This window comes from Amblyomma americanum, chromosome 2 (assembly GCF_052857255.1).
Source record: "Amblyomma americanum isolate KBUSLIRL-KWMA chromosome 2, ASM5285725v1, whole genome shotgun sequence".
Taxonomy (NCBI): domain Eukaryota; kingdom Metazoa; phylum Arthropoda; class Arachnida; order Ixodida; family Ixodidae; genus Amblyomma; species Amblyomma americanum.
The window spans coordinates 189,707,911-189,724,348 of NC_135498.1; the positions used below are offsets into that span (position 1 = coordinate 189,707,911).

Sequence of the window (16,438 nt, forward strand, 5' to 3'; positions counted from 1 at the left end):
AAGTTTGTGTTTTAACTTGTAAGTTTGCGCTTATCCCGTGCCCTGTGTGTGTGTGTGTGTGTGTGTGTGTGTGTGTGTGTGTGTGTGTGTGTGTGTGTGTGTGTGTGTGTGTGTGTGTGTGTGTGTGTGTGTGTGTGTGTGTGTGTGTGTGTGTGTGTGTGTGTGTGTGTGTGTGCGTGCGTGTGTGTGTGTGTGTGTGTGTGTGTGTTTCGCGGAAGTACCATGTTTAAAATATTGAACCAACTAGCCCGACAACAAGTTCTACTTACATATTCAAAAAATCTCCGAAGGAAATGAGAAAAGCCTTATGCACTGCCACGCGATGGCCGATATAAAGCAGAATAAAAAAATGGGTGAGCAATACAGAACGCAGTTAATAAGCATCAGCACACACGGAAATTCCTAAATCATTCTACGTTAAAATTGTTTCGCACCCGCACGCTGACACCACCGTGCGGCTGGCACTTCTGGCTTAACTGAAGCTGATATTCCTTCCCCTCACATAACTTGAGAGGTAAACTTTGTGTCTAGGTGTGCGAACCACGCTGCCAAAGCGCAGCCTTGTGGGCCTATACGTCAGATATGATAGAAAGGTATCAAGATAAATTAAAAAGTGAAGCCCTGCACTTCGCCTGATAGTGCACTCGTCTAACAGTGACGCAGACGCCGTCAAATAGGAAGCGGGCAGAATTGATGTAAATTTCAATGTTTGGTCAGTTTAAAGTGGAGTAGGGACTTCAAAACCTATGAAAAAAGCCAATAATTAGAGACCAGAAGCTCAGCAGTAGGTGTTGGGCTTGTTGGCCCAGGCTGCTTCATAGTTTAAGTTGCAACATTTCACATAAAACAGGATATGTTCGAGGTTACATTAAAGGAACCGTGCAGAGAAAGTATTTTGAGTTTTGCTGAAAATGCGATGCTAAGTGCACTTCTTTATTTTGAGAAAAGTCACAGCTGGCGCTTCATGCCCTTACTAATGCTAGACTTAAAATAGGCAGGTAGCTTCCAGCTTCTCTATGTCTGATCTTCTGCAGAATCATGGTTATGGTTGCGTTTGTTTAAAGACCAATAACTGGTAAAAATTCTGACCCGAGTAACCCTGCTTTTTGTTTTTTTCACGCCATAAAAGGGGGTGGTCATACGAAAAAAGATTCGGAGATTTATGGAGTTTTTCAAAGTGTTAATCCAGCCTCTGCGAATAGAGAAAGAAGAGAGATGCTTGTGTGCTGCACCAGAAAACGAAGAAGAACGCCCCTTTCCCAAGCCTCGACGAGAGATTAGGTCTCAGCAAATGACGTCTATTCCTATTTCACCATGTGATGAAGAAGTACGTGAGTATTTGGGACATCCTCAAAACCTGCGGTATTTTTTTGGCATGGAGGTGTGCTGAGACACCTGAAATTGAATTGGAATGAGATTGGCGCAGGGCGCCTGAACGCTATAGCCTATAGAGCAGCGTTCTAGCACGCCCATCCGCATTTCGGTAGCAACTAGGAAAAACGGAGGCCCGGTAGCGTGCTGCAGCACCTGACACTTGACAGTAACAGAGGCGGAAAAGTTGGGGGGGGGGGGGGCCTTGCGCTGGCTCTAACTCAACACCATGTCGAAATTATCGTGACTCTAAACCAGCTATTAGAAACTTTGACGCGGGCTGCATTTCAACCACAGCAGCACGAGTGTTGGCCGGCAGTCCCCCACGGGAAGAACAGGTAGCGCTCATTTTGACACCTGCGCACCAAGGATTGAGGGGAAACGAGAAAGCGCACGCACTGGCCCGAGGATTAGCTACTTTCCGGGATCCCAGTGGCGTCTTGTGCACAACCCTGTCCCCCTCGCGCGATGAGGAGCTCCTACAGTTCGATGACGATCTTAATACGTATCAGGAAATCTTAAACCATTACAAATTAGGCGGAGCGGTACTTCCAAAAGGAAGTAAGCCGCTAACCAAAAACGAAGAGGTTGCATGGCGCAAGCTACAAACCGGAGCATTCCCTAACCCTCAGCTTTAAAGCAAGTGGCACCCGGAGATTTTCAGCCCCAGGTGCAAACGTTGCGAGGGCTTATGATATGATATTCCCTTTATATGATATGATGTATCATAAGATATATGATATGGACATGTCCATATGATATGGACATATCCGAGCTTTGGACAACTTGATAGGATTGATGAGTCCTGGGAGGCACTGCTTCACAACGAGGACGAAACTAAACAACGTAAAGTCATCCGTCTCGCCCTTGCCGCTGCTGAGATCCAAGAGATCCCGGTCGACGGCTGAGGGGGAGGACGTGGCTGAGACCGAGCGGAGCCTCGGATACCCACCAACCTTTTGATAGGTGCAAATAAATGTTATTTCTCTCTCTCTCTCTCTCTAGCACGCCCAGGAGCTGTGCTGAATCCTTGGCACTTCTCCGGTTCTATCGCAGCGACTTTACTTAGATCGCGATTTCGAAAAGTGGGCTCCCAGCGGTGGCTTCAGTCTAATATTTACGGCGATGGTTTGACTCCAGGATGTTTGGGGCGTTTAGTGAAATTGCTACCACACAAAAGGGTAATTCATCGAGACTTATATTATATCAGAAATAATTGGCGGTCTCCACAAGTTCTAAGAAATAGAAATGGTGGAGGGAAATGAATAAGTTGATCGAAATCATCAGGTCAGAATTTTTGTCTGCTCAATCATTTATCTTTTGCTAGTTCGTGCTGTATGTTCCCTCAGTGAAAACAAACAGTTGGCCAGCAAGAGGTTCATATCTAACAATTTCGGCCAACAATTTTGAAAAATGGGAAAGTTTAAGTACTTTTACAGCAATATTGAAGGCAATGCTCCATTCTCGTGATATGTAGCAAAATCCTTCTTTTAAAGTGTTTCTGTCAATCGCCACGAACAGCTAAGACTCCAATAGGAAACCAATGAGGAACGCTTTTGACAGTTGCAAAAACGTTAGTGGGAAAAAATTCAAGACTGCTGTCGGGTGATCAGATGATATATTGATTGTTATAGTGAAATCTTGCATTATATGAAAGAGCTGCGTTCATAAGAGGTTTCCCGCTTAACTATGCTTTAGCCCAGAATTTTTGGGTATGTAAAGTGTTCATGATGACTTGCTACAGTTTACGGGCAACTGGAGATCAGGTAGCCAAACTGTATGTGCCTTTACTATATTCTGAGTTGACTACTCACCTTTCATTATTAATCAGGTCTTTTGTTTCCAGGAAGAGTTTACCATTGTCCTGCCTAAGTATTCCGCACTTAGCTCAATTACTGTTTAGAAGAATATGAGTGGGGTTTTTAATCACTATCCCTGTCCTTCGGTTGTCTTTCTGAGTTATAACGGCATACCTGCTCTTTCCTGAGAGAGCCAGAAAATAGTTCTTACTCTGAGAACTTGTATGTTCTATTTGTTTCTCTTCATTGCTTTTTTCTGTTTTCCTGCTTTAATATTAGCAGGTTTTGCTTTTATCACCTTTGCGTCGCTTCACGTAACCTTGCCAAATGCTCTCACATCCTGCATGATCCTGCGATGTCCACTAATTGTGAAGTCTAATCATGCTTGTGCTATGTTCTTATTTGTTCCAATTAATCAGGTTATACGGTAGTATGCACACTATAACAAACTTCAGTAGAGAGCCCTAACAGCTAACAAAATATGAATTTTGGTAAACATGAACCGTTATGCCGCATATGTTAACCGGTGAATAGCGTACTAGTACCGGTAAAAATGCTAACTCTTGGTCTGCAAAACTACTATGATCCTGCAAATGAACGTTGAGTGAAAACATATCAGAAGAAATGGTAGACAAGATGACAAGCTCTCCACTGTATACACTACTGCGCGCTTCCGAGAGTAATTCAAGTAGGTGGACGAGAAAAAAACAACTAGGCGCAAGTAATAATTGAGAAAGCATTAGTGATCAACATTTTTCTGATAGCATTGGGCCGCTCAGTAATTCAGGAAAGATTTGTAGCTCTCGCATAAGGACGTAACCGTAAGGACGTAACGTGACTAGTGTGGTGAATCGGGCGTCTTGTATCGAGAGGACACTAATTTATTACAGCGCACACCCCAACTTAGGATGGTGCTCGTCTTTGTGTGTGCTCCGCCCTTCGCCGTGTTTTTAACGCTATGGCGTTAAGGAGCTCGTGTCGCAGATAAGCCGTTGTCGGCGTGTTGGCTGTTGGGGTTGGCGTGGTAACACGAAACACGAAAATCTCCAAGTAAAAAAATCTTGTGCAGATACGAGGTATCGAACCAAGGTCTCTCAAATTACGAGGAGAGTACGCGCAAAACGCGCTACGAAGCTTGTTGGTTCGAGCAGAATAAAAGATTGTGGCTCCAATCCACGCTGTGAAGGTGGTTGGACTGCGGAGCTGTAAAACGAACCCAATTACACATTGCGACTTCACTTGAAGTTTCACACACGTGAAACCGGAGACAAGTGAAATGTACGTGAGCTGTATGCTGTATGGCGGATTTCAAAAGAGATATGCTGTTTGCATTCAATTTTTAGCCTGGCGTTTTTGTTTACGACGACACGAAAACGCAACTATAATCTTCACCGAGAAACACACATGGGAAGAAGGAACGTGCTTCGCATTGTTTAAAGAAAAACTGGTAATGGCGCAAGAAACGGGGACACAGAAGGCACATAAAAGACAGGACTGACGCCAACTTACAACTGGGGTTTATTGCACCTAGCCTGCCTTTTATACCACAACCAAGCCATATCAACAAATGCGTAAACGTTGTACATATCAAACGGCAATTCATCGAACACTGGCAACAAAGTAACACTGAACACTATAGAATCTAATCTACACAGAGCTTGGGAAGCCAACTTCTTTTCTGGCCAGCAGAAATAATAACAACATCATCCAAGGGGCATGACAAGTCCACACTATCAATTTATGAAACGCGTGAAGAAGGCGAAAAAGAGCACGAATTGAACGACAATGAGATAAAACCACGTGAAAAAAAGATGACAGTAATGAGGGATGAAGTCTGAAGATACAGCGCCTAGCGTCAAGTGATAAAAACTGAATATCATTTCTGTAAAAAACAGTCGTCTTAGCGTCTAAAAAACTAAAAATTGTAAAACACCGAAAGAAAGGACGAAACAAGAGCACAAAACCAAGGGAAATCTGCGAACTACAAAAAACCTTCTATAAAAGACGTCTCGGCACTGCTATGAATAATGGAAGGCCTGCTAACGCATTTGTTTCCAGCTTTTTTGATGAAATATGCCTCAACAATCTCTCTCTCAGTTTTATCTTTTCCACTCTTCAAAAATCTAGTTTTGTCGAATTCGGGACGGCACTTAGAACAGCTATTGCAGTGGTCAACGAGGAAGCTCCTTTCGTTGTTGCGCAAGTTTCGGGAATGTTCACTTGCACGCTCGTTAAAACAACGACCTGTTTGCCCGATGTAAACGAGGCCACAGCTAAGCGGTATCTCATAAACCACTTGTGTCCTGCATTGCGTGAACTTTTTTTGGTGTTTTATGGTGCAAGCCGGCCGCTTTTCTCTGTTGGTCATCGCACAAAGTCTTGAAAGCTTACAAGGCGCGGTGAATACAACCTGAACATTGTGTCTGCTCGCTATTTTCTTAATATTATGCGACACCTTGTGAATATACGGTATTACTCTTACTGATGAATGCGAAACCGGCTCCCTGATGCGAGTGAATTGCTTAAGTTTCTGCAAAAGCATTTCGCAAACCGCCGAAATTAGACAAAGCGGATAACCTGCCTGTTTTTGCCTTTCAACTTGAGTGCGAAAGCTTGTTCACAACATGTGGGGGCAGGATTTGTTTAAGGCAGATTGCAGGGAGTTAGAAACAATAGCGCGTTTCACAAGCTTTGAATGAGCGCTGTCAAATGGTAGCAAGCCTTTCTTAGAACGCGGGTTGTACATCCAACAGAGACCTTTTTCCGGAAACAACAACTTGATATCTAAAAACTGGAGTTGGCCGTCCGTAGGGACCTCCTTGGTAAACGTGAGACCCTGGCCGTGGCTTGAGAAAACGGATACAATCCTCGTGACGGCAGCGTCTAAATCCTGTTCCGGATTGTCCTTCATAATGACCAAGAAATCGTCGACATACCTGTGTATGGAAACTACATGAGGGTCACTGATATGTCTGCTGATGTCCGCTCCTACCACTGAAAGGAAGATGTCGCAAAGGACGGGTGCAACAGAAGAGCCGATGCAGATTCCTTTCTTCTGGACGTAGAACTTTCCCTCGTAGGAAATTGCGGTGGATTTCAAGTAGAATTCTAATAGCGTAATGAAATTATCAGTGCTTATTCCAGCGGTATTTTGGAAGCGAACTTCTCCTGTAGATAGGGTTTTATCCCTGACCGCTCTTAGGAGTCCTTAGTGAGGAACCGAGTAGTACAGTTCCTCTATGTAAATGGAGAACGCGGTGTACTTGTGGGCGGGCAAAGCCTCTAAATGCTTAATAACGTCCGATGAACTGCGCACAAGGAAAGGGTCATCGGTTACCAGGGTGCCAAGGTTTGTCTGGAGGTAGCGGCTAACGAGACGTTGCCAAGTTCCTTTTTCTGACACGATGGTGCGCAGCGGGAATCCAGGCTTGTGCGTCTTTACAGTGAAGAACACTTCATGAAATCCTCCCTTTTCACCCTTTGCCAATTTCTTAATGCCTTCTAGATGCAACTCTTCTAGGATTTGAAGGGCTTCTCCTTTTTGTTTTCGAACTTTAAACGGGACATGTTTGAAGTTCTTGTGAATTGCAGCTAATGCCTTTTCACGGAATATACCAGCGGACAAGAGAGCAAAGCCACCCTCCTTATCAGCCTGTAGCGGTACGAGATCATTGTCCTTTAGTGCAGTTGAAAGCTTCTGCAATGGCGGCTTTTTCGAGCGACAGCCATGTGCTGTGGCCTTCAGGCAAGCAACGCCGTCGCTTATGATTCTTCCTTTTTCCTGGTCTGTGGCATTGTTAGCCACCCTTCTTACCATGGCAAGTAGCTCTTGACGCTGAGCACAAGGAGCCAGGCTGAACTTTGGGCCTTTTTCCAAAATCCGTTGGACTTTTTCAGGCACAACTGCATTTCCTAGCATGGTAAGCTGCCTGGGGCTTTCAGCAGGCTGCCTCTTTTCACGGGGAATAAGGCTCAAAAGAGCACGCTGCCAGAGAAACTCTGTAGAACTTGCCGCCATACGCTTCATCTCTTGAAAACGCCGGATTTCCTTGGCAGGTTCACTTCCTACCACGACGAGGACACGAAGCCAGTCTTGGTACATTCGTACTTGCCTCAAGTACTCAGACCTGAGTATCTTGCAGACGCGCCTGACGTGCCCCCAAGATGGCTGCAGAACACCGAATAATGACTGAACCTCGAAAGGACTATTTTCCGTTTCAAGCAGTAGGAGACCACTCGAGACTGGCACGTTGAGACGGCAATCAGGTTGAGACACGTAATGGCAGGTTCGGTGCGGAAGGTTCGAAAGAGGAAAGGGCCCATTGTAGGAGAAATATGGTCAAGTAAAACTCTAGTTTGGGCGAGTTGGTTCATGTTGAAAGAAAAACTGGTAATGGCGCAAGAATGGTAATGGCGCAAGTGCCGCTAACATACATTATGCGGTTTGCACTTCACACGAGGGCTTCGAATGAAGTTAACGTTACCCTTTATAAGAAGCTGAAAACCTAATGTTTACCGGAACGCGTAGTTTTAATTGTAGGCACAGCACATCAGAAATATTTCCTCCCTTACGGCGCGATTTGGGTGTCCACCGATATATGTGACGCAGGAGTCATCTCCTTTCCTCGGAAGTAATTATCGTTTCATTTTCCTGCCCTAACGGCGCAGTTCGGGTGTCCATCAAGATATGTGCGTCAGGCGCTGTTTCCTTTCCTTAATTTGTCCAATGGGCTAGGCGTCGCGTCGAACGGACGATGGCCTTCCGTGGACCCCTTGCCAACGCTGCAACACGCTGTCGCGTCCCGCTCTTAAAGACGAAGGTTAAGCGTCCTGCAATTTTTTTTCACTTTTTATTATTTTTAGCCAGTTATGCCGACGCGGTTATCGTACATTATGCGGTCTGCACTTCACACGAGGGCTTCGAATGAAGTTAACGTTAACCTTTCGCAGAAGCTGAAAACCTAATGTTAACCGGAACGCGTCGGACGGTGTTCCCGCTGTGTATAGAAATTAAGTAGAAAACTTACGCAACACCTGAGATGCAGAAATATTTAAAATTCTACATACTAAAGCGCTCACTGGACTTCATTAATATTACGGTTTCTTTCTTCACTACTATTCTGGTTTCTTTTTTGCAGAGTCAGTGCATTTTCTAGCGTGTTTTTCTTTAGCGCAGCGTTTTTTTGCTTACGACGCCACGAAAATTTCATTGGACGGGAAGGTATACAGCTTTGCTGTAAAATTAGAGGACGCTTAAGCTTCCCCTTTTTATAGTGGAACGCGACAGCATGTTGTGGCGCTGCCAGGGATTCCACGGAACGCTATCGCCTTGCCCGTTGACAAACATAGACGCTGCTCTACACTAGCACTCGTGGACGGCTGCGGTTCATACTCCACCCACAACCCGGAACTGCCCCACAGCCCCCATGACCGTGATACTGGAAAACCGGTACACCTTGGAGGTACACACTCTCCGGGTACTGGGCCTATACATACAGAACAACGGAAAAAATTAATGAGGATTAGCTCAGATAATCCAGGATATACAAAGCGAAAGCGTTATTGAGGTCTCCACTGACCCACGGATCCGGTTGTGCGCCTTTCCTTTCGTGAAAATGAACGGCCTTTGCAAAGTTGTCAACGCCAATGAACTCTATGAACGCCGTCGGCTCACTTGTTTTGTTTGGTTTTTGAGGAAAAGGAATGGCACGGTAACAGTATCAATAATAATAATAATTGGTTCTGGGGGAAAGGAAATGGCGCAGTATCTGTCTCATATATCGCTGGACACCTGAACCGCGCCGTAAGGGAAGGGATAAAAGAGAGAGTGAAAGAAGAAAGGAAGAAGAGGTGCCGTAGTGGAGGGCTCCGGAATAATTTCGACCACCTGGGGATCTTTAACGTGCACTGACATCGCACAGCACACGGGCGCCTTAGCTTTTTTCCTCCTCCTCTTCGGTAACAGTATCACAAATCTCGGTTTACACACATATATATATATATATATATATATATATATATATATATATATATATATATATATATATATATATATATATATATATATATATATTATAGAAAGATAAACGTATTTGGTTGCTAGAGGCAAAAATTCAAAGTTGAAAACGCTTCATTTAGCCATAGATTAATTTTGAGTCGACGTTTCGGACAGAGCCTGTCCTTTCTCAAGACTGAGGTTGCAGGGGTCTTCTTCCTCTTCTTAAGGAGTTGGCATTGGCACACATGTATGACACATGAACAAAAGAACCAAACGGAGGCAAAGAATACTAGAAAAGATACAGATAGAAAGAGAAAAAAGGGGAACAAATAAAAAAGAAAAACGTGTTGTTCCCCGCCGCCCACCCCGCAGCCGCGGGGAGCCGACCCCGGACGAGGAAAAAAAAAGGAAAACACGGAGCGGGAGAGGATAATGGCTACCCATCAAGGCAACAGAGCGGCGGCGTGTCAGGTGCACAGGAGCAGACGGTGGCGGGATCGCCCTACACACAAAAGTTAAAGACGCGTGCACTCGCGTGCCCAGACCATAAAGAGTAAACAAATAAACAGAATAAAATGCAGACAGGGCCGGAGCTTCCGTCATCTGGAACCACTTTGGCAGCCAGAGCCAAGGCCGAATCAGCGGCGCCGTGAGCTTAACTAGACACATGTGCACTGTGCATGAAAACACCCAGACACACAACAGTAAAACATCCGAGCTCATGCCAGTGTCGTGTGGCGGCTAAATGACAATGGCGGGAGCACTTAAGCGAGTAAGGTGTACAAAAACAGACGGTGGCGGAATTGTCCAACATATATAAATTGGAGATGAGTGCACTCGCGTGATGTCGCCAGAAAAAGTAAACAAATAAACAGAATAAAATGCAGACAGGACAGGAGACTTCCGTCATCTGGAACCATTTCGGCAGCCCGAGACAAGGTAGAATCAGCGGCGCCATGAGCTTAACTACAAACACGTGCACTGTGCCTGAAAACACCCACAAAAGAAAAAAAAAGTGGAAAAACATCCGAGTTCGGGCAAGTGTGGTGTGGGAGATAAATGTGAATGGCGTGAGCACTTAGGCAAGGGTTCTTCAATTGCACCCCGTCGACAAGGTAATCCAAGTGGGAAGATAGGGGCGGGATGGGGTAGGGAATGAAGAAATTTGTGTGAGCTTGAAAAAGATGTCGCTGGCAAGAAACGACCGAGGTATGTCAAGCTGGCTCTCGTAATGTCAGCAACGGCCCTGCAAGGGGCGGATGGAGGACAATACACCTGAACATTCATTAATGCCGTGAGGAATTGTTTCAAATTTGTAAATGGAGTACGACTCGCGCTGTTCTCTTTCCCGGGTGTTGTGGAACCCGCCCTGTAGGACTGTTAACTTAATTGCATCAAATGGGTGGTTTCGCTCATTAATGTGTTTTGACAAGGGAAGGTTGGGTAGGGATAAAATATGCGCGCGGTGGTTATTAAAGCGAATTCGTAGAGGGTTGACGGTCTGTCCAATGTACTGCATACTGCACACACTGCATTCTAGGAGGTATATTATGTTGCAGGAATCACAATCAAAGTTGCCATTAATTTCTCATTTGAAGCATAAAGCTGTGCTTACTGCACAGCTTGATGTTTGTATGTGTTTGCAGACCTGGCATCTACTTTTTCCACAGGGCCGGCACCCCAAAACCGGCTGGTTATTTGTTTTTGAGTGTACTAGAATATTTTTAATGTTTTTTGGTCGTCTGTAGACCACGTGAGGGGGAGGAGTGAAAATTTTGGTGAGGCGCTCGCTTTGTTCGAGGATGTTGAAACGTTTTCTGAGGATTTTGTATACGTTAGGCGGGTTACTGGTGAAGGTAAGTACGAGATTTGCCCGGTGGTCTGTTTCCTCGTTGTAGCGACATCCCTCCAGTATTTGCTGTCGGTTGAGTTTAGATGCCTTTTCAATGGCATCGTCGACAATGGCGGGGGGGTATCGTTGCTTAATGAGGACTTCTCGCATGCGTTTGAAATTTTTTACGAAGTCCTCGTCTTGGGAACATATTCTTTTAAATCGATGTGCCTGAGAGTATGGGATGCTTGTTTTAGAGTGACGAGGATGGCAGCTTTGGAGGTGTAGGTATTGTTGGCGGCCCGTCGGTTTTATATATACACCGGTGGTAAGTGTATATATTCTGTTTATTTGTTTACTCTTTATGGTCGGGGCACGCGAGTGCACGCGTCTTTAACTTTTGTGTGTAGGGCGATCCCGCCACCGTCTGCTCCTGTGCACCTTACAAGCCGCCGCTCTGTTGCCTTGATGGGTAGCCATTATCCCCTCCCGCTCCGTGTTTTCCTTTTTTTTTCCTCGTCCGGGGTCGGCTCCCCGCGGCTGCGGGGGACAACACGTTTTTCTTTTTTATTTGTTCCCCTTTTTTCCCTTTCTATCTGTATCTTTTCTAGTATTCTTTGCCTCCGTTTGTTTCTTTTGTTCATGTGTCGTACATGTGTGCCAGTGCCAACTCCTTAAGAAGAGGAAGAAGACCCCTGTAACCTCAGTCTTGAGAAAGGAGAGGCTCTGTCCGAAATGTCGACTCAAAATAAATCTATGGCTAACTGAAGAGTTTTCAACTATATATATATATATATATATATATATATATATATATATATATATATATATATATATACATATATATATATATATATATATATATATATATATATATATATATATATATATATATATACACCCGAACTGCGCCGTAAAGGAAGGGGTAAAGGAGGGAGGGAAAGAAGAAAGAGAAAACTGAAAATTTTATTTTCGAGGAAAGACGCGGCTCTGCGCAGCGGCGGAACACTAGTGGCTCGGTGCTACTAGTGGCGCATGTGCAGTAGTGATTAGGGAGCTAGCGAGAGAAACGAAAGGTCAGGCGACGAAGTCGGCGGCGGCCACCTGCGCCGTGCGTGACGTCACTCGTGCTCCGACATGCGCCAGCTCGCGCGAAGCGTGGTGTTGACTAGCGTAGTGAAGCTTTTCGCTTCAAAACACTCACCATCCACAAACTCAAGTAGACGGCCGTGTCGATATCCCACCTAATCCGCCGAGTTTCTAGACACCACCGGGGCATTAAGGAGAATGACCTATGCGTCTCATTCATGCCTTCGTCCTCATCCGCTTTTTTTTTTACGCTCCTCTACCTGAAACTCCAGGGCAGAGAAATTTCCACCCTGGATGCCATGACCCGAACAGCATTCAAGAGAGCCCTACACCTACCCCTAAATATCTCAACCGCAAAACTCCTCCAGCTGGGCCTACACAACACCATAGGTGAGCTTATCGGGGCCTACCGAAAGACACAATGCACACGTCTCGCGATAACCACCAGCGGCAGACACATCCTACACACCCTCAGTATCAGGATACCAGACACGGATCCCACACAGCTCCAGGTCCCCCACCACATTCTCCACGAACTACTTATTAAACCTCTTCCCAAAAGCATGCACCCCACCTGCCACGAACCCCACCACAGAGCTCGCGCACGGGCGCTCCACAAACACTACGGCACGGAACCGTATGCCGTGTGGGTGAATGCCGCCTGCACAGGCGAGGACACGGTTGTAGCCATCACGAACCTCTCCCTCCAAACGATTGCCACCCTTCACGTATCCCCCACTGCCACTTCGGAGGAGTCTGAAGAGGCCGCCATTGCCCTAGCCATCACGCGCACGGAGGCCCGGTATATACTATCAGACTCTAAACTGCCATACTAAATTTTGCTCGCGGGAGAGTTCACGTCAATGCATTTCGCATACTGAACTCCCTCGCCGCACACCCGCCCCGCCACATAGAGTTCATATGGGTGCCTGCCCACTCTGGTAATCCCAGAAACAAGGCTGCCAACGCTTTGGCCTGAGGTTCTCTCAACCGGGCACCGGCGGCCTTCGACCTGGGGTTCTCACGAGAGCGCATGTATTCAGTCAGTGAACTGACGCAGGCCTGCAAAACCGAGCGTCGGCTTTACCCACCTCCCCATTCCTCCCTCGACAATTATCACCAGACACTTTGGAGGCGGCTCCCAACACGCACCTTACTCTCCCCTGATATACGCTCGCGCTATAACACCTCCTGTACCCTCTGCAACCAGCCAAAAGCCTCTCTCGATCATATCATTTTCCTCTGCACGGCGGATCCTCCCCCGCGAGGCCTGGAGCACCGTACCATTTGGGAGGCTTCGGAGAACCTACAGCGCTTCGAGAACCCTGCAAAGCACGCCATCGCCACAGGCCGGGCTGCCAGTGTCATGATCCTCCGGGACATGAACGTTTGAAAGCAGTGGGGCCGTGCGGGGGCCCAAGGACCGGCGTGTCCTAAGCTCCCCTGCGTCCATTAAAGTTTTCGTCACCACCATCCACACACTTTTTTTCAGAAACGAACTAGACTACTCCGACGCGCAGAAATGTCGCCTACGCATGTGTCATCTGCCGGGCCAGCGCCGTGCATGGCGATAGGGTGTTTCATTGGACGCCACACGATGGCGCTACGACCGCACACCAAGCACTGAGGAAATTTACAGGAATCGCGTGGTACTAGCTTAATTCCGACATCTGTAATTCACATGCTCATAATTACTCATGAGCGCCTCAGTTTCTATGAAACCCGTGCATTCACTAGACATGCCTTTATTCATCTTCCCAGTCTTCAATGCCAGAAACACTGGTTTGATTTCCTGCCTAGACCCCATTTTTTATTCATTGAGTATGCGTTGAATTTTACGCAGCCCCCGAATATTTTCGACGCTCGGTGCGCAAAACTACAGCTACTACGACGCCGACGGCTTTTAGACCGAACGAGCTCTATACGCTGTCGCGTAAAAAAGTGGACGTAGTGATTGCGCTGTTGTCTTTGACTTCGTTAACTGTCGTTGTGTACTGATGCGTACATGAGTAATTATGAGTATAATAATTTTGAAAAGGGACCCGATAACAATCGCGTTCTACTCTAAAAAGCATTTAAATTGACTGACATGAGCTGTGGCAATGCAGCGCAATGGATGTTGTAGAGATGAAAGTAAATTCGAATAGCTTGCGCTGGGGTACAATAGGTAGTGCTATCTATGACCGTGTTCGGTTTAGGTTTCGGGTTTATGGAGTTCTACGTTCTAAACCGACTCAGGCTACGAGGGACGTCGTAGTGGAGGGATTTGGTTGTTTCGGCGACCTGGGGTTCTTTAATGTGCACTCACATCGCACAGGGGTTGCGGACTGGAATTTGGAGGCCCGGAAGACGAAACATTTGAAGACGTGAACTGGTCTGAATGCAGAGCCCGGTGAAACACGACGGTTTCGCCCCTGCCGGCGGCAGCGCGTGTGCTACCCTTCCCGACCTCTTCGGGCCGCAGACGGGCGGGCTGCGGCGGCCGGATCTGTGATAATAATAATAATTGGTTTTTGGTGAAAGGAAATGGCGCAATATCTGTCTCATATATCGTTGGAGACCTGAACCGCGCCGTAAGGGAAGGGATAAAGGAGGGAGTGAAAGAAGAAAGGAAGAGAGAGGCGCCGTAGTGGAGGGCTCCGGAATAATTTCCAGCACCTGGGGATATTTAACGTGCACTGGCATCGCACAGCACACGGGCGCCTTGGCGTTTTTCCTCCATAAAAACTCAGTTCGAACCCGGTACGGCCGGATCTGTGTGTGTCATGTTTTGTGCGGGTGTCAACCGTTGCGATGTCAAGGAACCTGTACCGCCCGAACGCCCGTGATGCACGCGTCTGTGTGCTGTTGTGGTCAACGAATGCGACGTCAACAGAGACGCAGAAGTGCATTACGGCCTCTGTTTCTGTCTTTTTGTTTCACTACAAAATTCCTCCCTTCAATCAAGACGTGCTTAAGGTGACCACCGATATGTGAGACAGTTACTGCGCCTTTTCTTTCCTCTAAAATTACGACCAAAACAGAGACGCACAACGGCCAATTAAGGGATCAGCGTCGCTTCAGCTCAATCGCGATCTCTTCGGGAAGCGGATGGGCTGTTTTCTGAGGCGTCCGAGCGATTCCAAGCGAATTGCCCAAAGGGCTATATTCGTCGCGGCGAGTGGGCGATGGCGTTCCGTGGACTCCCTGGCAGCCCTACAACACGCTGTCGTGTTCGAACCCTCTCTTCTTTTAAAGGCGAAGCTTCAGCGTCCTCCAATGTTTCCGCACTGCCGTCAGTTTGTGTCACGTCGTGCGACTGCTCTATTCGTCGCATCCATCGAGTTTTCCTCGTCGCGGTAGCTCAAAGGCTTTGGCTTTGCGCAACAGATCCCGAGGTCGCGAGACCGAAGCCGGCTGTCGCATTTCGATGGATTTGATATGCTAAAACACCCGTTTCCAATATAAACGCGCGTTAAAGAATTTAAGGTGGTCTGGATTATAACCTTTAGCTCTCAGCTACGACGTCCCTTATAACCCGTTCGCAACTTTGGAACGTTAAATCCGGCGTACAAAACAACACATCTGTAAGGCCGCCCCTCTTTTTCAGCTGAATACCTTTGCAGAAAGCAGGACGCCGGCACACGCGGAAACCGCTCCCCAGTATAAAGGCGCGCTCACATTAGCGGGAAAACGCGCAACGCCGGGCGTTTTCCGTGTGCCGTTTCCCGCCCAAGCCGGTTTTTCTCCCGCGGACAGCCTGCTCTGCCGTCCCGCGGAGCGATGGGTTCGGTACCTATTTTTTCCGTGCCGGTGACCAGAACAGCCAATGGGCGCCGACCGTGAACCGTGACGTCGGTCCCAGTTCAGTGACCCCGTCGGCGGAGGCGGAGGCTGCGCGCGTCCGGCCGGCCGGCCGGCCGGCCGGGCACTCGGCGGCTGCTTTGCCAGCGCGACGGGAGGGGAGCTAGCAGGGTGCGCTTTCCAGTCTTCTCTAGTGTCACGTGACTATCCCCTTCTCTTTCTGCTCGTTCGGGTCCTCCCTCAGCGCCTCCTCTCTCCACATTCCAAGACAACCGCAGCGAGAAAACGCGCGCAGTGTGAGCGTCATTCTGAGGAGCTGCGAGGCAGCGTCGACGTTGACGCTGTGCCGGCGCGGGAAGCTTCCCGCTAGTGTGAGCGCGCCTTAAGCGAGAGGCCCCGAGTACATACCGGGAACGAAAATTGTCGCTTGACGCACGGACCCCGCCCCCCCTCCCCCTTACCCCCTTACGACGTGGGCTATCACCGGGAAGGCACCCACAGCTTCCCGCCGTGCCTCGTGAACAAAAGCGCATTCCCAGAAGGGCCGTGACGGACACCTGTCATGGC

General features: G+C 47.6%; 1 protein-coding gene across 1 annotated transcript in view; it reads left to right on the forward strand.

The window, feature by feature from the left end:
* Window positions 1-1,251: 1,251 nt before the first annotated feature.
* LOC144120309 (uncharacterized) overlaps window positions 1,252-16,438 on the forward strand; it is a 53,282-nt gene continuing 38,095 nt past the window's right edge. The window contains exon 1 of the mRNA XM_077652695.1: window positions 1,252-1,327. Coding sequence (XP_077508821.1) covers window positions 1,292-1,327 — 36 coding nt within the window. The 5' untranslated portion in view covers window positions 1,252-1,291. The remainder of the gene's footprint in view (window positions 1,328-16,438) is intronic.